The sequence below is a fragment of the Mytilus edulis genome, chromosome 12, assembly GCF_963676685.1.
Source record: "Mytilus edulis chromosome 12, xbMytEdul2.2, whole genome shotgun sequence".
Taxonomy (NCBI): domain Eukaryota; kingdom Metazoa; phylum Mollusca; class Bivalvia; order Mytilida; family Mytilidae; genus Mytilus; species Mytilus edulis.
In genome coordinates, this window is record NC_092355.1 from 23354115 (window position 1) to 23373469 (window position 19355).

Genomic DNA, 19355 nt, shown 5'->3' on the forward strand with positions numbered 1-19355 from the left:
ACTTTGATCTTAGATGCATGGACAATAATTAACCATCACATTTACAAAATGGCTAAATTTTTCTGTAAATTATTTACTTCCAATAGAACTTATTATGCAAATTATATGAGTTAACTGATTTTTATCAGAATTAAAACAAATTGATAATTAAAGACGGCTGTTAGTAAATTGTATCGCAATTAAACACAAAAGTGACAGATTTAAACAAAGATAGAAGATATGTTTGAATTTCAAGATGCTTGCATGAATGGGAAGATCTTATTCACAAGTCCTTGAAAAAAATCACACTTTCTGTCATCAGGGAATCTGAACACATTGCCTTTACTATTCGTAAAGTCCCTTAAATTGTTTCAATCAAGGTTTTCCCTCAAAAACAAAGACTTTATTTAAGTAAAAGAAAACTTTGAACAAGAAATCTAATGTATTTTAAGTCATATGGTATTAGAATTCAAGGTAATGAATTGAAAGAAAATTTGCACAGAATGAGTACTGATCTCTTTCCATATGTTTTCTATGTATGTATGTATGAGCAATTGTGAATGGATGTCACCTTACATATTTAATCCAAAAATGAAAAGATTTTCAATGTACGAATATCTGCCATCTTGCCCTTTTGTCCTTGGAAACTCTCATATTGTGTGATATGCAGATTCCATTGGAATTTTATACAAATAAACAGACTCTAGATATCAATGTCAATTGTTTAAAACAATGGACAGTCCTGAGACCAAAGAAATTGGCTTCAAATCCTAACATCTTTTCAACCACTGTGATTTCTTGTTCAGATTTTACAATTCTATGGGTTAGCTGTCAACTATATCTTTCTGTACTTCTGTAAATTGAAAATATTTGTAAAATTCATAAAAGAATAATATAATGGTAAATAAAAACAACAAATGAGCAATACACAAGCAGTAGTAATAAAATCAATGCCTCTGGTTGTTTGTATATTAAATAGAGGAGATTAATTCCTATGTGATTTATATAATATTACTTTGGTATAAGCTGGTTTTAAGGCCATGCTTGATCAATTATTTGTTGTGCTTTAAAAAAAAAATACTGCAAAAATGTAAACAGCCATACTTGATTCATTATACTGTATACAAGTTTTTAATGCTATACTGAAGAATGTGATTTATACAATTTTGATCTGCTAGCTGGCTTTACGCCATGCTTGATAATTTACTTGTTGTTCTTAAAAAAGTTATGAGTGTTTATAATCACTGTAAAAAAAATGGTGTCTCATGTGCATGTAAACAGCCATTTCAATGCTATACTGTATAAATGTGATCTATGTAATACCACTCTATAAACAAAAATAGGAAGATGTATTGATTTTTAGACTTTTTGTCCTTGTACTTAAACATAATGCTAAAAAATGATTACTGATTTCAAAAGTAATTTAATTTTTGAGTGAGAGAAATTTTTTTTTTTTGACAGCCAATCTAAATGCTTTGAATTTTACTTTCATTGAAATTGTATTTTCTACAGTTTTCAATATAAATACTTTTAAATGTTTTATTCTATGATCTGGATCTGATGACATGATTTCGATCAGTTCGTAAAAGCCTCCCCCTTTTTTTTTTATATCTTCGACTTAATTACTTTTCAACATTTTACATGAATAACCATTTCTACTGTGAACAAAGAGTTATGATCTTTTTATTCATGGTACTTAATCCTGACACTGGCAATCATACCACATCTTCTTTTTTATATATACAGACAGGCTTGACAAACTGGCGAGGTAAAAATCTTCACACACTCGGCAAGCCTAGGTGGCCGAGTGGTCTAAGTAGTTACTACTGTAATCACTAGTCAGCAGCCAACACTGAGGTTGTTAGTTCGAACCACACTCTTGTGGGTGCACTTGACTCCAATCTTAATTGACTAGGATTGTTAGTTTACCTATCGAATTTCAGCGGTTTTCTCCAGGCACTCTGGCTTCCTCCACCAATCAAAACTGGACGCCAGGAAATAGCATAAAAGTGGAGCTAAACAATGGTGCTTAAAAAGAGGCATTAAAACACCATAAATCAATCAATATTATAAATTCAAGATTGCCCTTTTAGATTTATAAATATTAAAAATACTTGATGATCTACATCTGTACACAGAAGAGTCCCACTCAATCCAGATGGGAAATGTAACCAACAGATGCAATAGTCTTTAATTTTATTCCTATTGTTTTAAGAATGTTGTCATAGAATTAATGTAACTTTATCTTGACAACAGATTGGTCACCAGATTTCACTGTTTATAAATTATGTAGAATATATTTATAAAGATTTTCCCCTCATAAATCTTTTAAGAAACATCTTTTTTTTCAGTCTTAAAACAATTGAACTCAAAAAGTTGACTGGGGAATATTATAATATCCCCTTCCCCCTTTTCACAATTTATTGATATAGATTGTTAATGAAACTTTGCGATATTATTAAGGTATCATGAGGTTTACAAATTAATTAACCAGTCATTAGAAGGATCCCATTATATAAAAAATATCATCTTACAATGAGGTTTAGGTATCAATAAAAAGCCCCCCCCCTTTTTTTTCCTCTCACAATTCATTGATATGTCATTAAAGAATAAACTCTGTGATATAAAGATACAATGAGTTTTACAAATCAATTTAACCACCCCCTCGGAATTTATTTATATAAATGTGACGATTTAACTCTGTAAAACATAGATATTATTAGTTAACAAATCAAACAAAATTAGCACCCCTATTTTAACCAATTATTCATGAAAAATGTTATCAATAAACCTAGAGTTATATATAGATACAATGAGGTTTACAAATCAGTCAAAAGCACCCCCCTTTTCACTATTCATATAAAATGTTAAAAATAAACCTAGTGATATATGAATACAACAAGGTTAACAAATCAGTCATTAGCGCCCCCCTTTTCACTAATTATTCATATAAAATGTTAAGAATAAACTGTGATATAAAGATACAATGAGATTTATAAATCTATCATTACCATCCCCCTTTTCATTATTCTTATTAAATGTGAAGATAAACCTTAGTAAGTGATATACGTAAGATACAATAGTTCATAAAATCAATCATTCAGCACCCCCCTTTTCACTATTCATATCAAATGTTGTGATATATAGTTACAACGAGGTTTACTAATCAATGAAGCAGTCATTAAAAGCAATTTTTGTCCTCAGTTTACAAATATATATAATCAACAAAGATCTATTGAATAGGCTGCATGATATAAAAACCAAATGATATACTGCTGCTTTGAGGAGCGACAAAATCACCATTGCAAGATTTTCTTAATTATAGAAAATTTCATCATTAGTGAGAGAAAATCAATACGGGATTACATTTTTCTGAAGTATTGGCTTCAGAAGTCTATAAGATTCAACCAGTGGCTCTCATAACTTGTCTTTTAGCCGAGGTCTTAACGACATTGTCAGGATAATCGTAAATACTAAGTAACTCTTTATCACAGAGACATGGATCGTCTCCCTCAATCGGTCAGCTATGAAGTGGATTGATTGGAGAACGCATTGAGTTATGCTTTTAATACAACCTTGAATGTTTACGTTTTTCTCCATTGATTTTTTGCTTGAAAATACAAAAATAATGAAGCTGTCATAGAAAATGGCAATGAAACGGCAGTGATTGTCATGATACTGAAATCACTGCTACAGAAATCTTTACGGTAAGTCTATAAATATATATATAAATATTTCTACGATTTCCTTATTTAAGGGTTGTCCTGCGACATCTTTGCTTAATGTATATTATATTAAGACTTCTTGACTGGAGACTTCTTCGATAAAACTTGGGTGGGTTGTATATTGTTGCATGTATTGTAGATTATTGTACCGGGGTAATCACTAATTATACAGCTCTTGAATGAGGACTTCTTTACAGAAAATGGTAGGGTTGTAATATTCAATGTTGTATTCTTTAAGGTATTGTTATTGTATTCACTTTATATACTCCTAACCTTTGAATGAGGACTTTCCATAAAATGGTAGGGTTGTATTATTCAATGTTGTTTTCTTTAAGGGATTATAATTGTATTCACTTTATATTCTCTTAACCTTTGAATGAGGACTTTCCGTAAAATGGTAGGGTTGTATTATTCAATGTTGTCTTCTATAAAGGATTATAATTGTAAACACTTTATATAATAAGCCTTAGAGTGAAGACTTCTTTGAAGACATGAAAGGGGGGGAGTTGCATCTTTGTATATGGGGGCATATTACAATGCCCATGATTACTTTTATTCCTGTTGTTCTCTACTCCATTTAATTAAACACGTAATTAGTGAGGAGAGTCATGTAATACTGGATAAAGATTACAATGCAATCATTATCTCATGTATTTCTGTAGTAGTATGATTGGGTGCACTTGAATGGTTGGTAAAATATAAATGTTGTAAAACACAGAAGAATTTGAAGCTTTAAAAATTTACTTTTAACAGTATTACTAATGATAGTTAAAGATTGTGTTATGCCTGGCATGTATTTAAGTATATTATATTTTGAAAGTGATAATTTCTTATCTATTCAGACGAGTTGTTATGAATGTGGTATAATAATTTCTGATCTATTCAGATGAGTTGTTATGAATGTGGTATTATATAATACAGATTACCGAATCAACATCAAACAAATATAGACAGTTACAATCATTTGTTCGCTGATTGATGAATATAAATAATATTTTTAAAAAGAGTGGGAAAATTATTTATGAAAAATATAATTGATTGATAACATTTAGTAATAAATATTAGTGAAACATGATCCTTTGAAAGTATTTGGTTATTTGTCTTGTTGGTTTGCTGTATATATAGCGTCTTCATTTTATGTATAGAAGAGTCCAGTTTGAAGCAACATCGGCACGCGTCTTCAACAAGCATTGAATAAATGTACTGTGTATTTATTATTATTTGTTGGATACTGTTGTTTACTTTAACAGTCACAATTCAAACAGCACGTTGACTTTAACAGTGCTTATTTGATTTCCAGGGGGTTCGTCCGAACCCCTCGAACCCCCATGGCTACGGGTATGGAATCCATAGTATTATACTAAAACAAAGGTGATTTTGGCTTTTATAATAATCGTAAAGCTCCATATATATTGAAGTATTATTATGTATCCTGGCTAAGGTTTTAAAATTTGGGGTAAATCTAGAAAAGTTGTGTTGTATTTCAAAATTGAAAAGTTCGAAGTGAAATGAAAAGTGTTGTGTTAATCTTTGATTAATAACATTCTGTGATATCAATACTATATAAAACCTCAGGGTCTAATAAAAAATCAAATTATTGAAAAGTTAGCACTTTAAAATTCTATCATTAAAATTTAATGTGAGAAATAAAACAAAAAAGGTGAAATTTCCCCGATATGGTAATGTGTTTGCCCTGAGTTAACTAAATGTGAATCAATGATGCATGTATCATTAATTGTATGGTATGGACCAAAACACCTTCCTCGGGAACGTAATGTGTTATAGCAATTCTTAGTTACCATCAGATAAACTCCGCTGTTTACACACAGGAGGAAAGACTGAGTATTGATTCATTCCTGTCACAAAAGAATTGTAATTGATTTGCAACACACGAAGTAAAATGTACATTTCGTAATTGAGTTTTTGTCATCGGAGCTATATACAGTTGGAGAAAGAATAACAAAATGATGAACTACGGATCTGGTGTCGTCAGTAACGTTTTGTTTTTCATTACGTGACTTCAAGTTAGACCATTAAGACTGACAATCGCTGTGTTATTTCCTGAAAACTTTATGTAAAGTTACCGTAACTCCATAAGGGATGGTAATGAATTGATAGAAATGTATTTGGTATCTAGTAACAGGCAGTCTGATTGGCTGGACTGAGGTTAGAATACAGGTCTGAAACAATTGTTACATGGAATTATTGTTTTAACAATACAGCTGCTCCGATGATTTGATAGAGGGCTAAAATCCATGAGAAATAAATGAATCCACATACATGCCAAGTTATCAAAATGACCATGGGGGTTTTATGTGCAATATTATTCCCATAGTCCTACATAACCTATTAAAGGGGCCTTCAAATTTATTTTAATGTTGTTTATTTGCTTCTTCATACTTTAACATTTCTATATCCATGGTAAAATTGATTGTTTTGTTTAAAATTGTGGACAACATTTGCTCTTTCAAAATTTCCATTAGGGGGCTAACATGGTGGAAATACCCCTCAACTAGTGACAGTTGGCAGGTATGAATCCACAGTAGGTCATTTTGATTACAAAAAGGTAGTGTATTTGCATTAAAAATATACCTGCAAATTTTTGACATGCTATTTTTAATCTAAGAATGGAATGTGCAAATAACATAACATTTTATGCCTGAAGTGCAGTAATTTAGTGCTTCTAGTTTTAATATGTAACAGAACGTCTTTGCACACACGTGTTTACTTACAAGCCTCAAAATCCGTCTTTCTTTTTATTTCCTTAAACTTATATTGCTTTTGAAGCTCAGATGTTCATGAAAATTTTACTGGCATATAACATGAAAACTTTACTGGCATATAATTTTTTTTTTTACTGGTACTCGGGCTTCAACTGTTGTTTCAATGCATCCAATTAGGATGGCAGGTCTAGCCATTTATAAAAGGCAGAGTTCCCAACCCAGGATAAAAGTAACTATATGTCCACATTCTAATGCATTGATTTTCTAAAAAAAAAAAGGGAGGTTCCAACCTGGAACCCTCCCCCTGGATCCGCCACTGCTTTGAAAGTTTCTTACTACATCATGTGACATGTTTTAGCCAATAGAATTGCACAGATTATATAAGATGAATTACCTACTATAAATATGACAGTGTGGCATTAGAATGTTTAACTGCATTTATTTCTCACAGGGTTATGCACTGTGGGTGAATTGCGAAAATTAAAAGGTTACGATTCTTATCAAAATGTTACCAGATATCATTAGTAACCAGAAAGATTTTAAGACATACCAAAACGGCATGTACTAAAAGGTGGAGTGGAGTGGAGTGGTGTGCATCTGGATACTGTTGAAACATTTATTCTATGGTTTTTATAGCTAAACATGTATACAAAAATGTCTTATAATTTGGTTCAATTTCCTAATTCCATGTTTTCACTCCTTGACTCCACTCATAAACTCCAACACTCCACTCCACTCCACTCCACTCCACTCCACTCCACCCTTTAGTAAATGTCTACAAAAACCTGGGAGAAACTTGTGGTTTGTTCAATATACCAATAATAGAATTATAATCAGGAACATATATATTGTTAGATATACTGTTCCCAGTTATAATTAAATATGCATGTAAAAGTATGGTCAAGTAGGCATGCAGTTTCTTTTGTTAAAAAAATAAGTAGAAAAGAATTGCTCATAATCTCTGTGGTAATAAGTATTTGACTTTAATTGGTTTTGACAGTTGCATTCCAAAACGTCTTCAAAGAGACAATGTGGTTTTGATAAAAGCTGATTAATCAGGGAAATGTTTTGATCAGAGCTGATTAATCAGGGTAATCTCAATAATGTTATGATAAGGAGCTGATTAATCAGGGAAATCTCAGTAACGTTTTAATTGGGAGCTGATTAATCAGAGAAATCTCAATAACGTTCTGATTTGGAGCTGATTAATCAGGGAAATCTCAATAATGTTCTGATTAGGAGCTGGGGAATAATCAGGGAAATCCAAATGATGTTCTGATTAGGAGCTGATTAATCAGAAAAATCTCAATAATGTAATACAACCAATATTAATTCCAAAGAAATAATGGTTATTATCTAGTATTTCATTGATGTATGCCTAAGCAAGAAAAGTATAATCGAAAATAAAGTGAAATGGTATTTTTTGCAAGGCCGATCTGCGTTTAATAGTTATGTATCCCCTGGCAGACGTTGATAAGGTTCTGGTTGATGTATATCGTGAGTAGTAACATTGGGAATGTTTAGACTTCGGCAGGTTGTTCTTGCTGATAAATAGTTAGATTTAATTGAATCATTATTAAATAAATTTTCTGACATATAGCAGACCTATTATTACTGGTAGTGTTTGTTTGTAGATTACTCTCAGCTGAATATGAGGATTTGATGTGGAATGAAATACTACAGTGGATTTATTTATTTCCGTTGGCTACCAATTTTCATGAATTTAGGCAAATTTGTATTTTTGTTAATTTTTCGTTTTTACAAGCTGAAAATATTTTGAAATCCCAGTGCACAAAATCAGGGACTTTCTATACTATACAAGTATAGACTGTCCCTGACAAAACCCACCATCTTTTCTGGAAATTGCAAAATTTCTCAATACTTGAATATAAAATTATTGTTTCTTGTCAAAATATCTTCGTAACACATCTCTCCATCAAATAAGGGGTAATTAATCTGTATTTGACAAAGTCTGCATGCATACATGCATTTAGATTCGTTTAAAATTTAAATTCATGGTTAACCATATACCCACAAAATCCACGAAAAATTGGTATCCAATGAACAATAAGGAATACACAGTATCTTAGAGCTGATAAATGTCCCTAAAAGAATTTCTACGAAGTTTGACTTTGTTATCTAGGGATAATTAGAAGCCTAGATAACCAAAAATATTACAAAAACTTAGAAATGTAACCAAATGAAAGTGATCTGTCTAACTCCAAGTGTTAATCGTTAATCATACTTTTATAGGGAATCATATAATAGAATTGTACATAAAAGCAGTAAGATATACAAAGGAGTCATACGAATTATGAAGTTCAAATAAAAGCCATTTATGTCACCTTATATCTTTAACATCCCAAGTTAAAATCCCAGAACATACAATAGAAAAGAAGCTTGTTGAAAGTGATATATTGATATATACAAATATTTGGATATAAATCTTCATTGATCCTTTTCTTATGGGAATTCTTGATTTTGAATTTTGAATGGTAAAATAGGCAAGCATTTGTTATCTCTTGTAAGTGCATAAAACCTTCTGCACTAAAGATATGTACAATAAGTTCATGGCAGTGTCACTGTAACTTTGGTGCAACTCTCACAGAACTTTATTACTTTAACAGACAATATTAAGGAATGATTCTTTAGTTTTGGCTTTCTGAATGCAAGAGGCTTTAAATGGGAGACCTACATGAAGCAGATGGAGTTTATTACTTTAACAGACATTATTGACTAGCTACAATTCCCTTTCTTTTATTTCTTACATACTAATTTATATGTTTACTGAAAACTGCCAGTATATACTGATTGTCCTCTGCAGATGTCAGAATAATGGTAATCTCTTAGTATATAACAGTCAAATTGGTAGAAGGACAAAACTAAAAAAAAATAATAAGGAAGGGACATGTAGCAAGTCTAATGGGATACCTACATTAAGCAGATAAATTTTATTATTTTAACAGACAATTTTGAGGAATGAATCTTTAATTATAGTGCAAGAGGCTTTAAATGGAAGATCTATCTATGTATAACAGATGTACTGCCAATTGTTATATTTTAATGCCATTATATTTTATAAAATCAATTTGATCTCAGTTTTCCTGGAATAAAAGAAAAAGGGAAAGTCATAGAGATGTGTCATTTCAAAAGTCAGCTAGTCTAAATTAAAATAAAAGTTTTGGAATCAGTATTATATAATACTAGAGACATTATGCAATGCAATAGTTTTTGTTGTGAAAATATGTAACTGTGTGAGGTTTTGTTTCTGATTATCACATTATGTATTGCTTGCTCTTGTCATGATTTGAAATGATATTCACAAAGACAGCTTTTTACAAAGTCTCACGGTTTGAAGCTGTTTTCTAACAGTACTTGAAATGAGTTTGTTGAAGTTTCTCAAACTCATCTGCAGACCTGCAGTGATATATTTCAGTTGAACAGAAAAGGCAATGGTGGAGTGCTGAGGAGTGGGGGTTCTGGGGGTTGGAATCCCCTTTTTTTGGACGATCAATGCATTTGAATGAGGACATGTGGTTGGAACCCCCACTTTGTCCAGGGTTCGGTCCCCCCCTTTTTAAAATGACTGGATCCGCCCCTGAAAGGACAACTTTGAAGTCAATGAGAAGTCAGTTTCTCATGATAAAATATGTCTGTCAGGTTCTGATCAAAATCAAAATTTAGACTGGATAGACTTCGGGTCCCTGTCCTTTCATTATGTTTAATGTTTTGAAACCTGGTGTCTGGTACATGTATTATAAACCACACAAGAAGACTCAGATATTTAAAAATGGAAATTGATAAAAAAAAAAACTTTCTAATGACTTCTTTTTACATTAGATGAATATGTTTCGACTATCTTATTCCTAACACATTTCTATAAATTTTCTTATCTTGAGACTTCAAAGTGAAAGCATAAGTGGATTTTATTTACACATTAACTGCAGGAGTTATATAATATAGTATATGAATAACTCCATTGAGATTATAGGTCACCATTTGTCAACTGGCTCCCTGCTGTGATGTAAATAAAGTGGAAACCAGCAGGTTTTATGGCATTTAGAAATAGTTTATGAGTCAATTTCACTGGGGCACTTACAGGGCATATGTAAATACATAAAAGATTTTTTTTTATGGAAACAAGGTTTCATTTGGGGTATTAAACAAATAGCTTTTGTGTGTACATCATATTAATACTGAATAATGGCATTACGCAATTCCCTTTATTGTATTCCTTGTAACCCTTTAAAAAAAAGAAAGGATCTGAAAATTTAGCAATTATGCATTTTGTACTTTGTGTGAGTTCAATTACCCTTTCCTTGGCTTTTATGAAAGTTTTGCACTTTTTTATAGGACTATAACTGTTTATATTGAGATTTCTGTTTTCATTACGACATTTTTCCTCTGTCAGACATCCATGGAAAACACATTATAGAAATTCGGTGAATGAATAAGATTATATAAATCTCAAAAGAATTACAAGGGTACATATCAGTAACTGTTCTCTAAGTTTTGTCTGAATTGTTTGAGTTAACTAAGGGTATGAGTTATACTCATTGGTGAAGGCTATAAGGGGAGTAATTTAGTTGCTTACATCAATATTATTTGGACTCAGGTGGTCAATTTAATAGTTGTCCTATTTGGCATACCACAAGGTCTCCTCTCATTATTAAGTTACCCGCTATATCATTTGAAGAAAGATGAATCAAATTCTGTAATGAGTTTATATTTTTCTTTGGAAAAGATATTTTCATGAGTTCAAGTTTACCTGGTGACAATTAAAGAGCAGCAGACTCGTGAAAAATATAAATTAAGCTGAAGTGCATTTTGCATGTTATACTTTTGGGACAGTTTCTGCTTGTCCTAATGAATCAATTTCTGTTGAGAACTAAGTCGACAGCAGCTGGTATGAAAGAGAATATTACATATGTTTGTACCACAAAGACATTTACCAGTGTAATTTCTGTTGTTAGTAATTAATGTACAGAACATTCTCCATTCTGACAGCTTGAAAGGTGAAAATAGTACGTAGAGAATACATTTGTCTTAAGGTATAGCAGTAGGTAGAAGGGAAATTGTTCAAAAGTAAAAGTTTACAAAGAAGAAATCTAGTGCATACAGCTCTTTTTAAACGAAGACATTATGGGGAAAAATTTTTTTTTTTTTCCAAGTATTGTTTTAAGTTCTAGTGATGTTTAATGTACCCTTGATCATTTGTTAAGTCTGTTCTTGTGTGTCTTTATGTATACACTAGGTTTTAGTTTAAACATATTTATTTATAGTGGATTGGGAAACAAGTTTTGCAACTTATATGAATCCCTTTCCACTTTGCGGGTGTGAGTGCTGCCTTGTAGCGGCATTAGCCTGCTCTTTTTTCGAAAACTACAAGGGTGTCTTTAACGTGCAAGTGATGTGGCTCTCTCTTAACACAGGTCAGCCATTTATAGTACCCTTCCGACGGACTATCATTGTTTCCTCAAGACCATACTCACAAATGGTGTCAAGAGAGAGCCGAAAATTCAGTTTTTGGCTTGTCCACCAATGGAGGAAGCAAATTCATTTGTTAAATGTTAGTGTTAATGTCACTTTCCATGTGCACAAGATTGTAGTCTGTCATAGTCAAATATCAGAACTCTAAAGTGGTGACTATTTTCACAACTAGTATTTACATACACAGTTGAGTGACTCTATTCACCCCTCTTTATGTAAGGTCTCAGCAGTTGCAATAGTTTTAAACCAATTGCTGTACTCAGCCTAATCTCTCCATCCTGTAAAATATGAACAGAGGAATTTAAATTATCTCTATAAAAAAAATGGCTGTAAGCCATGTAAACTTGCATATACAGAATCAGGGTAAATAATTGGTACTTGTCAAAGATTTGTATAATTGTAAACATTTACTCTAGAGTTATATTGGTCAGTGACCTTGGACCTTGTTTATCATAGTTTATAGTTATTGTATGATTCACGATCAACCGCCTACTGTAAAAATATAGGCCATTATTCTGTTGGTTATTCAATAAACAAACAGTGCTTTAAATATGTGTGATATAATGAAAATAGTACAATTGTTCCTGAACTTGTGCAGTTTGTGACGCCATTTATATAAAAGTCCAAAGTCCTGCAGAATGTGGACTCTAAAACAAAGGTGTATTTCAAAACTCATCTATGAAATAAACATATTATGGGGGTGTTTGTATATTTCATTCTATTTGTTTTGTATTCTTGTTTGTAATTTTTGTATACCATCAACTGTGCATTTGAAATAAATATAAACTAATTTATAATACATTGACAATGCCTTTTCATATGGTGATCCTGACACTTAGTATATGTATTGCCGTGGTGGATCCAGGGGGATGTGTCAGGAGGTTTGAACCCCCCTTTTTTGTTGGACGATCAATGCATTTGAAGGGGGACATATAGTTGGAACCCCCCTTTGTCCTGGTTTGGGAACCCACCTTTTTAAAATGGCCCCTGTGTTGCCATGATTTCATTTTGTGTACAATAGTTTACATAGTTATTTGATCATTTCTTGCTTATAAAGTTCAACCTGAAGCATATTTAATTTTAGTCTTTTTCCTCCACTAAGGTATTCTTCATGGATTAGACATGTTTGAGTCAGTTAAAGTATATATGTACCTTAAATTTACCTGAAAAGTCATTTTAAAGTTTAATTTCTCGTCAAATGCAATATTAAAAATACAACAGTTAGTAAAATACCAACACTGTTCTTGTAATTTAAACTTGAACTTTATTGAAATGCCAGTCAATAATTAAAGACTTAAAATAAATTAAACAATATTCGTAAAAAAAACCAAACTATTGTATTTGTTAAAAGGCTTTTTGCACTATTATACAATAATATTTGTTTATTAAAGAAAAGAAAAAGGACTTTAACGGACCTGTGCATTCAATTTTAAAGGCCTGACACAAATATTCATACCAAGTTTTATTTTCAGTCGATATTAAAGAGAATATTGTATGAATTTGGTAGTGCATAATGTTTTTTACATGAACGCACAAATAGTTTACTTATAAAAGCCATATAAAATCCATTTTAAGTATACTTTTAAATTTTCCTATTTCTAAACGTTAATTGTCTATGGTAGTATTATTCAAACATTTGGGAACATAATTAAAAAAAAACCGAATAATTGTTCAGTTAAAATGCTCAGTTGACAATTAAGTTTTAAATTAATGGCCTTGAGAAAATTATGATAGCAATTTTTGTTCTTATCAATGTTTGTGTTAGACAAAAGTAAATAAATTCTTAATGAGATTTTAGAAAGGAGAATATTTTTAGCATGTACATTTTTACTTCTTTCTTCATCTTTAATGTTAAGTTTTAATATACAATATGTTTTATATATGTTATCCAATATTTCATGTTATACACAATGTTTTATATGTATATTGGAATGTATAATGTTATTCAAGTGGTGAGACTTTAATAAACTATTGAATCTGAATCTGTTAATACAAAATGTAATTGAATGCAGTAATTAGGAGAGCTGTGAATTTAGTCAATTTTCAGATATATATAGTTAATCATTATGATATAGATCTAAAAGTTTTGATAGAAATATTTGTTGATCTTGATGTTTTTTTTGTGTTTTTGAACAAGGTTGCAGAAACTCATTAATGACTATTCTTATATCTCTTTTTATTCAAAAGTTGAAATCACTAAACAAAATTTAAAAAAATGTGGTATCATCTGAAATTTTCTTGGTTGACACAGTCTGCACGGTTTAAGCCACTTGAGTCAGATGCCCCAGACTAGTAAAATTTCATTTTGGACGTAAGTATGTTTTTGCAAAACTTTGTTTAGACCAATAAGAAAAATGTCAGAATACATTGGTCTTTGCAGGACTACGTGGTTGAAAAAGTTTTTTGTGCAGACTGATTCAAAAATGGCGTTTCCTGAGTCCTGTCCGTGCATTTACTTTGTTCAACCTTAGCTTTTCAAATTTTAATATGTTGTTTACTGATGACAAAATGGAGGTCAAGTTCAATAATGTAGATTTTGACTTTTATTGTTCAGGAGTTAGGGTTCTTGAAAGATCGAAAAATGACGTTTCCATTCATGTTGTTGCATTTACTCATGAACCATTCAACCTTAGCGTTTCAAATTTTGATATGTTGATACTGATGATAAAATGGAGGTCAATTTGATATTGACGATTTTCACTTTCACCGTTCATCAGTTATGGTTCTTGATATTGCCAGGACACAAATAAATGTTAACAAATCTGGTTTGCTGTCATTGTGACAGCCTCTTGTCCTATTTATATCTATGGTAAATTCAAAAATTATTGCATGTGTTTGTAAATCTGATTTGTTAAAATTTGTGAAAAAAATTGGAAAAATCTGAGATTCATGAATACAATTTATGGGCATATATCAATAAGTCAGAAGAGGCGATACACATCTTGTCTCTTTTTTCACCTTAATAAAACCATCATGAAAATAATGAATTTACAGAATTTACAGTATTTATATTGAAAATTAACGACCTTTTGTAAAATAAATAAAAAAAAGGATTTTGTGTCGGAAATTAAATCTTGAGTAATCCATATTTGCAGTTTAATCCTCTTATTGTCTGCTGTGAGAGATAATCCCACTGATCCGGTTTCATTTCAGACATTAAACTGAACAACATTAAAAGGACTACGTCTTTGCACAAATGTGTTTAATTGAATCTTATATGGTTTAACTACTGCCAAGTCAGACAGAGTCGCCTTGTGAAGGGGAAACTAGTATTTGGATAGAGCGAAAATCATATTTAAGTGAATATTTCATGTACATGTAATGTAGTTTTGCAAAGGTCTGCATCTGCATACAAGTGCAAGTGGATAAAGTAAACTTGTACCTGAAATTTAACACAAAAGTAATTTAAAGATTAATTTTTCATCAGTTGCAAAATTAAAATCAACAGTAAATCGTCATACCAAACAAAGTATATTTCGACAATTACTTCCTTGGATCCCAATTTATCATCACCCATGAAATCCATGACAATTAATGGAATCCAACATTTAATAAGGCCAAATAAAAATATATGTGTGGTTCCAGTTACCCTACCGTCCCTACTTTTTTGTCTTGAAAATAGCCTTAACCCTAAAGATTTTATTGTCATTTTTCATCAAGCACTATTCAAGTCAGAATGTTGCTCCCATAGACTCAATGTAAAAAAAAACCATAAAATAAACAAAAATCCCTGCCTACCTACCCTAACTTATTTTCAGATGTAACTGGAACCACACATACTATTTTATTTGGCCTAACAATAGACAGTTATATATATATAGTATTATTTTATGAGATTAATGTCTCTAAAGGTACTTCTCTTTTGACAGTTATTGGTAGACATTGGTAAAAGTACTTTCATTCCAAACTTCATGTTCTAATTCAATTTTTGTGTAACATTTTTTCATTGGCTAAAATTTACTGTTAAATACACAGTTGACAAAACCCTATCTTTGTGACTGTCAAATCATCGATTGATGACAGCAACTCTTCAACTCCTGTACAGTTATTTGTTGATTTAAAAGAGAGGAGAAAGATTCTGGAGGGGACAATAAAACTGATAAGTCAAAAAATAAACTTACAAGGCCATGGGAAAAAAATATATAATAATATGCAGGCCCGTAGACAGGAATTTCCAAGGGGGGGTTATTTGGACTCATGAACCCGACTTTAACAGTCACAATTTGAACAGAATGTTGACTTTAACAGTGCTAATTTGGTTTCAAGGGGGGGGGGGGGGGTCGGACGAACCCCCTGGCTACAGGTATGATATGACTCTTTCGAGATCAGTCAAAAGTTAAAGGATCCTACAATGTTTATAATCGAGCAAAGGAACAGTTTCTATTGTAGTTCTACTACTCTATATCCACACAGTCTTAACATTATTTAGGAGCTTCAGTGGCCATTAGTGATCTATGTAGTTCTACTACTATAAGCACTTAGGCCAGTCAACACTGAGGTTGATAGTTCAAACCCAGCTGGTGCTAGTGCACTCAACTCCAATCTTAATACTTAAGGATTGTCAGTTTTCCTATCGACGGTCAGTGGTTTTCTCTGGGCACTCAGGTTTCCTCCACCAACAAAATCTGATCACCACAAAATAGACTAAACGCGGTGCTTAAAAGTGGCGTTAAACACAAAAAATTTAAATCAATCTAACAATATTTACTGTTATTACAGAGAAACATAGATCAGGACATGTTTAAATAGGATCAATCATTTAGTCGTTAAACTATTTTGATTGATTTACATTAATCAGGAAATTAACAAGTATTTTAACATTTTAATTTCCTTTCAAAATATTTTTTTTTATGTAATGGATTACATTTTATTTGTTTTGAAACTGTTGTGATTCACTTGTATATTAGTCATGATAAGAACTCTAAACTTGTGACAAAATCGATTTTACGAATATTTAAAGTTTGATTACTTTTGTTTTATGTGAAGACCTTGAATAGGACAATATCTGAAACCTTGTTTAAATACCAATAGTAATTAATATGGGGGCATCAATGTTATTGTAAAATTGTAAGAAACCATTTGTTGGAACTTTCCCTGCATTGCCATGATAGGAAGGAAGACTAGATTTTGAGTTTTATCCTGTTTTTCCAAATTTTTGACTCAAATGAAGGTTTTTAACAATTTTTTGGAATACCATTTATTACCCCTGTTAAAATGCAACCATGGTTGACCATTGATAACCATGGTCAAACCATGGTTGGATGTGCTAAAATTTAACCCATGGTCAACTATGGTTTTCCACGTTTGTGACCATCGTTGACCAAGCTCAAATCACAAGTGGTTGGTTGCATGACCATAGTCAATTTGAAACCATTTGTTGTTTTCAACCTTTACTACTACGGTTGATACTATGGAAGTTGAGTTATAAAAAAGTTGAGTGAATTATGTGCAATTAACAATTGTCTTTTTTTCAAGCTCCTTTTCTCAGATTCAATATGGACAGTGATATTCTGAATCTATGTAAAAAGTAAAAAAATATTGTTGAGATGTTGGGAAATTTGAGAAAGAACTTATGGAAACTCTTGAGAATTCCGGTGGAACTGACAATTGCATTGGACTTTAAAATTGAGTGAATCTCGGTTTACATATGTTTACATGAATAAGGTGACTTATCGAAGGCCTCTTTAGAATTCTGGTAGAATTGACAATTGGATGGGACCATGCAAACAGTCTCAGTTTACGGATGTTTACTGTGAAACACAATTTTAATACTAGATAGACATATAAATCTTTTACACAGTGGTAAAAATCTTAAAATGAGGAGTTTCAAATTTCAGCCATATTGAAATGTCCACTGTGTTTTAAAAACTTAAAATACTGTGTACATGTGTGAGTCTGGATGGGGTTTGACATTATAGAGATTTATGACCAAATTTACAGAAAAATGGCCCAACAAATAAAAGAATAGAGAAAAAAATAGGGTTTAAAAGATAAAGAAGAGAGAATTATTGGTAAAAAAAAAAAAGAGTATAGAAAATAAGGGGTAAAAAAATTAAGGAATAGAGAATAATGGGCATAATGGATTAAAAGAAATATATGAGAAAATCAAATGTAGAATAGATCTGAAGTAAATGACCAAATTGTTAACGAATACAGAATACAGATTAAGATCCGTATGTCATTTCCATGAAGACTGTTTTCCATGCTGTAGATCCCCCCTATTATCTTTTGATCTTGATGCACTCTTCTCTAACTGTCTTATCTCTCTACATTATACTGTATGTTAAAATTTCATGTACTTTTGATCTCACTGTAAAGGTAAATATTTTTTCCACATGATGACACTATATAATTTACTTCTATACATATAATTGTCCTTGAATCGACACACTAATACAAAGTCCTTAACAATTGTATTACATTTGTATAGTTTTAAATAGCTGATATGTTAATGGTTTTAAATTTGTGTAATCGTTTCGTGTCCTTGGACGAGGTTTTTATCTGATTGAAGAGCCGTGTAGTAAACAAATGAATTTTAATCTGGTGTGTGGTGTTTTCAACGTTGGGAAATAGAGGTGTGGATTTATAACCGTTTAGTGTGGGACAGGGAAATAACGTAGGATTTTTCAATTGGATTAATTTTAGTGTGCAACGAATGTGTATTTCATAAAAGTTTATGGCCATTTATTTTTCTTTTATTTGTGGATTTCTATTTGTTGTTTAAAGGCAAATGGTTGTATTAGAATTTTAATGGATTTAAAAAATACAATTCACATGTTTTGATAGTGAAACATGTTTTTACGGAATGACATGTGAACATTATGGATTTATTTTTATAACCACGTTGGGTCGCCCATGCTTACTGGTAACATCATCTTTCGATTAAAAACTACTGTAATTGTATATGGAAATAGAAACGCAAATACATTATTTGTTGGTAAGTTTCATTTATACCAGTATATCCGATTTATTATTCAGTATGAAGTGACAAATGTGTTCTGTCAAACTGTTGATAGTTGTTGTTTATTTGATAATGTCCAGTGACAAATGTTTCATACATTGTAATGGACGTTTAAACTGCATACAATATTCTAAAAAAAGACAAGTCATTTGACTTTTCCAAATCACTTTATATTGTAAAAGTATATATAAAAGGTGACAGCAATATATGAGTCCTATCAAATTGTTGAAGTCAAGACCGTTAACTTTGAAAAAGTGTTGTACAGTTGGTTCACAGATTTACTTAGGGATACTTAAATATTTGTAAAGTGCCCATTTTCATGCAGGTCATGGGGTATAGGTGAATATTGAATTTAAATATTTAACATAGAACAAAAAATGTTAAAGTCAGTTACACAGAGTTTGACAAAACTTAGAAATACAGTTTTCCATCGGAATCCAACAAAGTTGGTATAAATGAAAATAAATAAATTTGATT

The 19355-nt window shown here is 31.4% G+C and overlaps 1 protein-coding gene across 19 annotated transcripts in view; it reads left to right on the plus strand.

The window, feature by feature from the left end:
- The window catches only part of LOC139498066 (nuclear receptor coactivator 2-like), a 145600-nt gene that overhangs the window by 65299 nt on the left and 60946 nt on the right, over positions 1–19355 (plus strand). For 4 of the 19 annotated variants that reach the window (XM_071286375.1, XM_071286381.1, XM_071286382.1 and 1 more), the window contains exon 1: positions 18232–18854. The exons of 13 other annotated variants lie outside the window; for them this stretch is intronic. Coding sequence is in view for 2 of the 6 variants with exons in the window: in XM_071286370.1 (XP_071142471.1) it covers positions 3652–3686 (35 nt within the window). In the remaining 4 variants the exon portion in view is untranslated. Of the gene's footprint in view, positions 1–3220; positions 3687–18231; positions 18855–19355 lie in introns of those variants that run through there. 2 more of the 19 variants (XM_071286370.1, XM_071286371.1) reach the window with 1 other exon arrangement.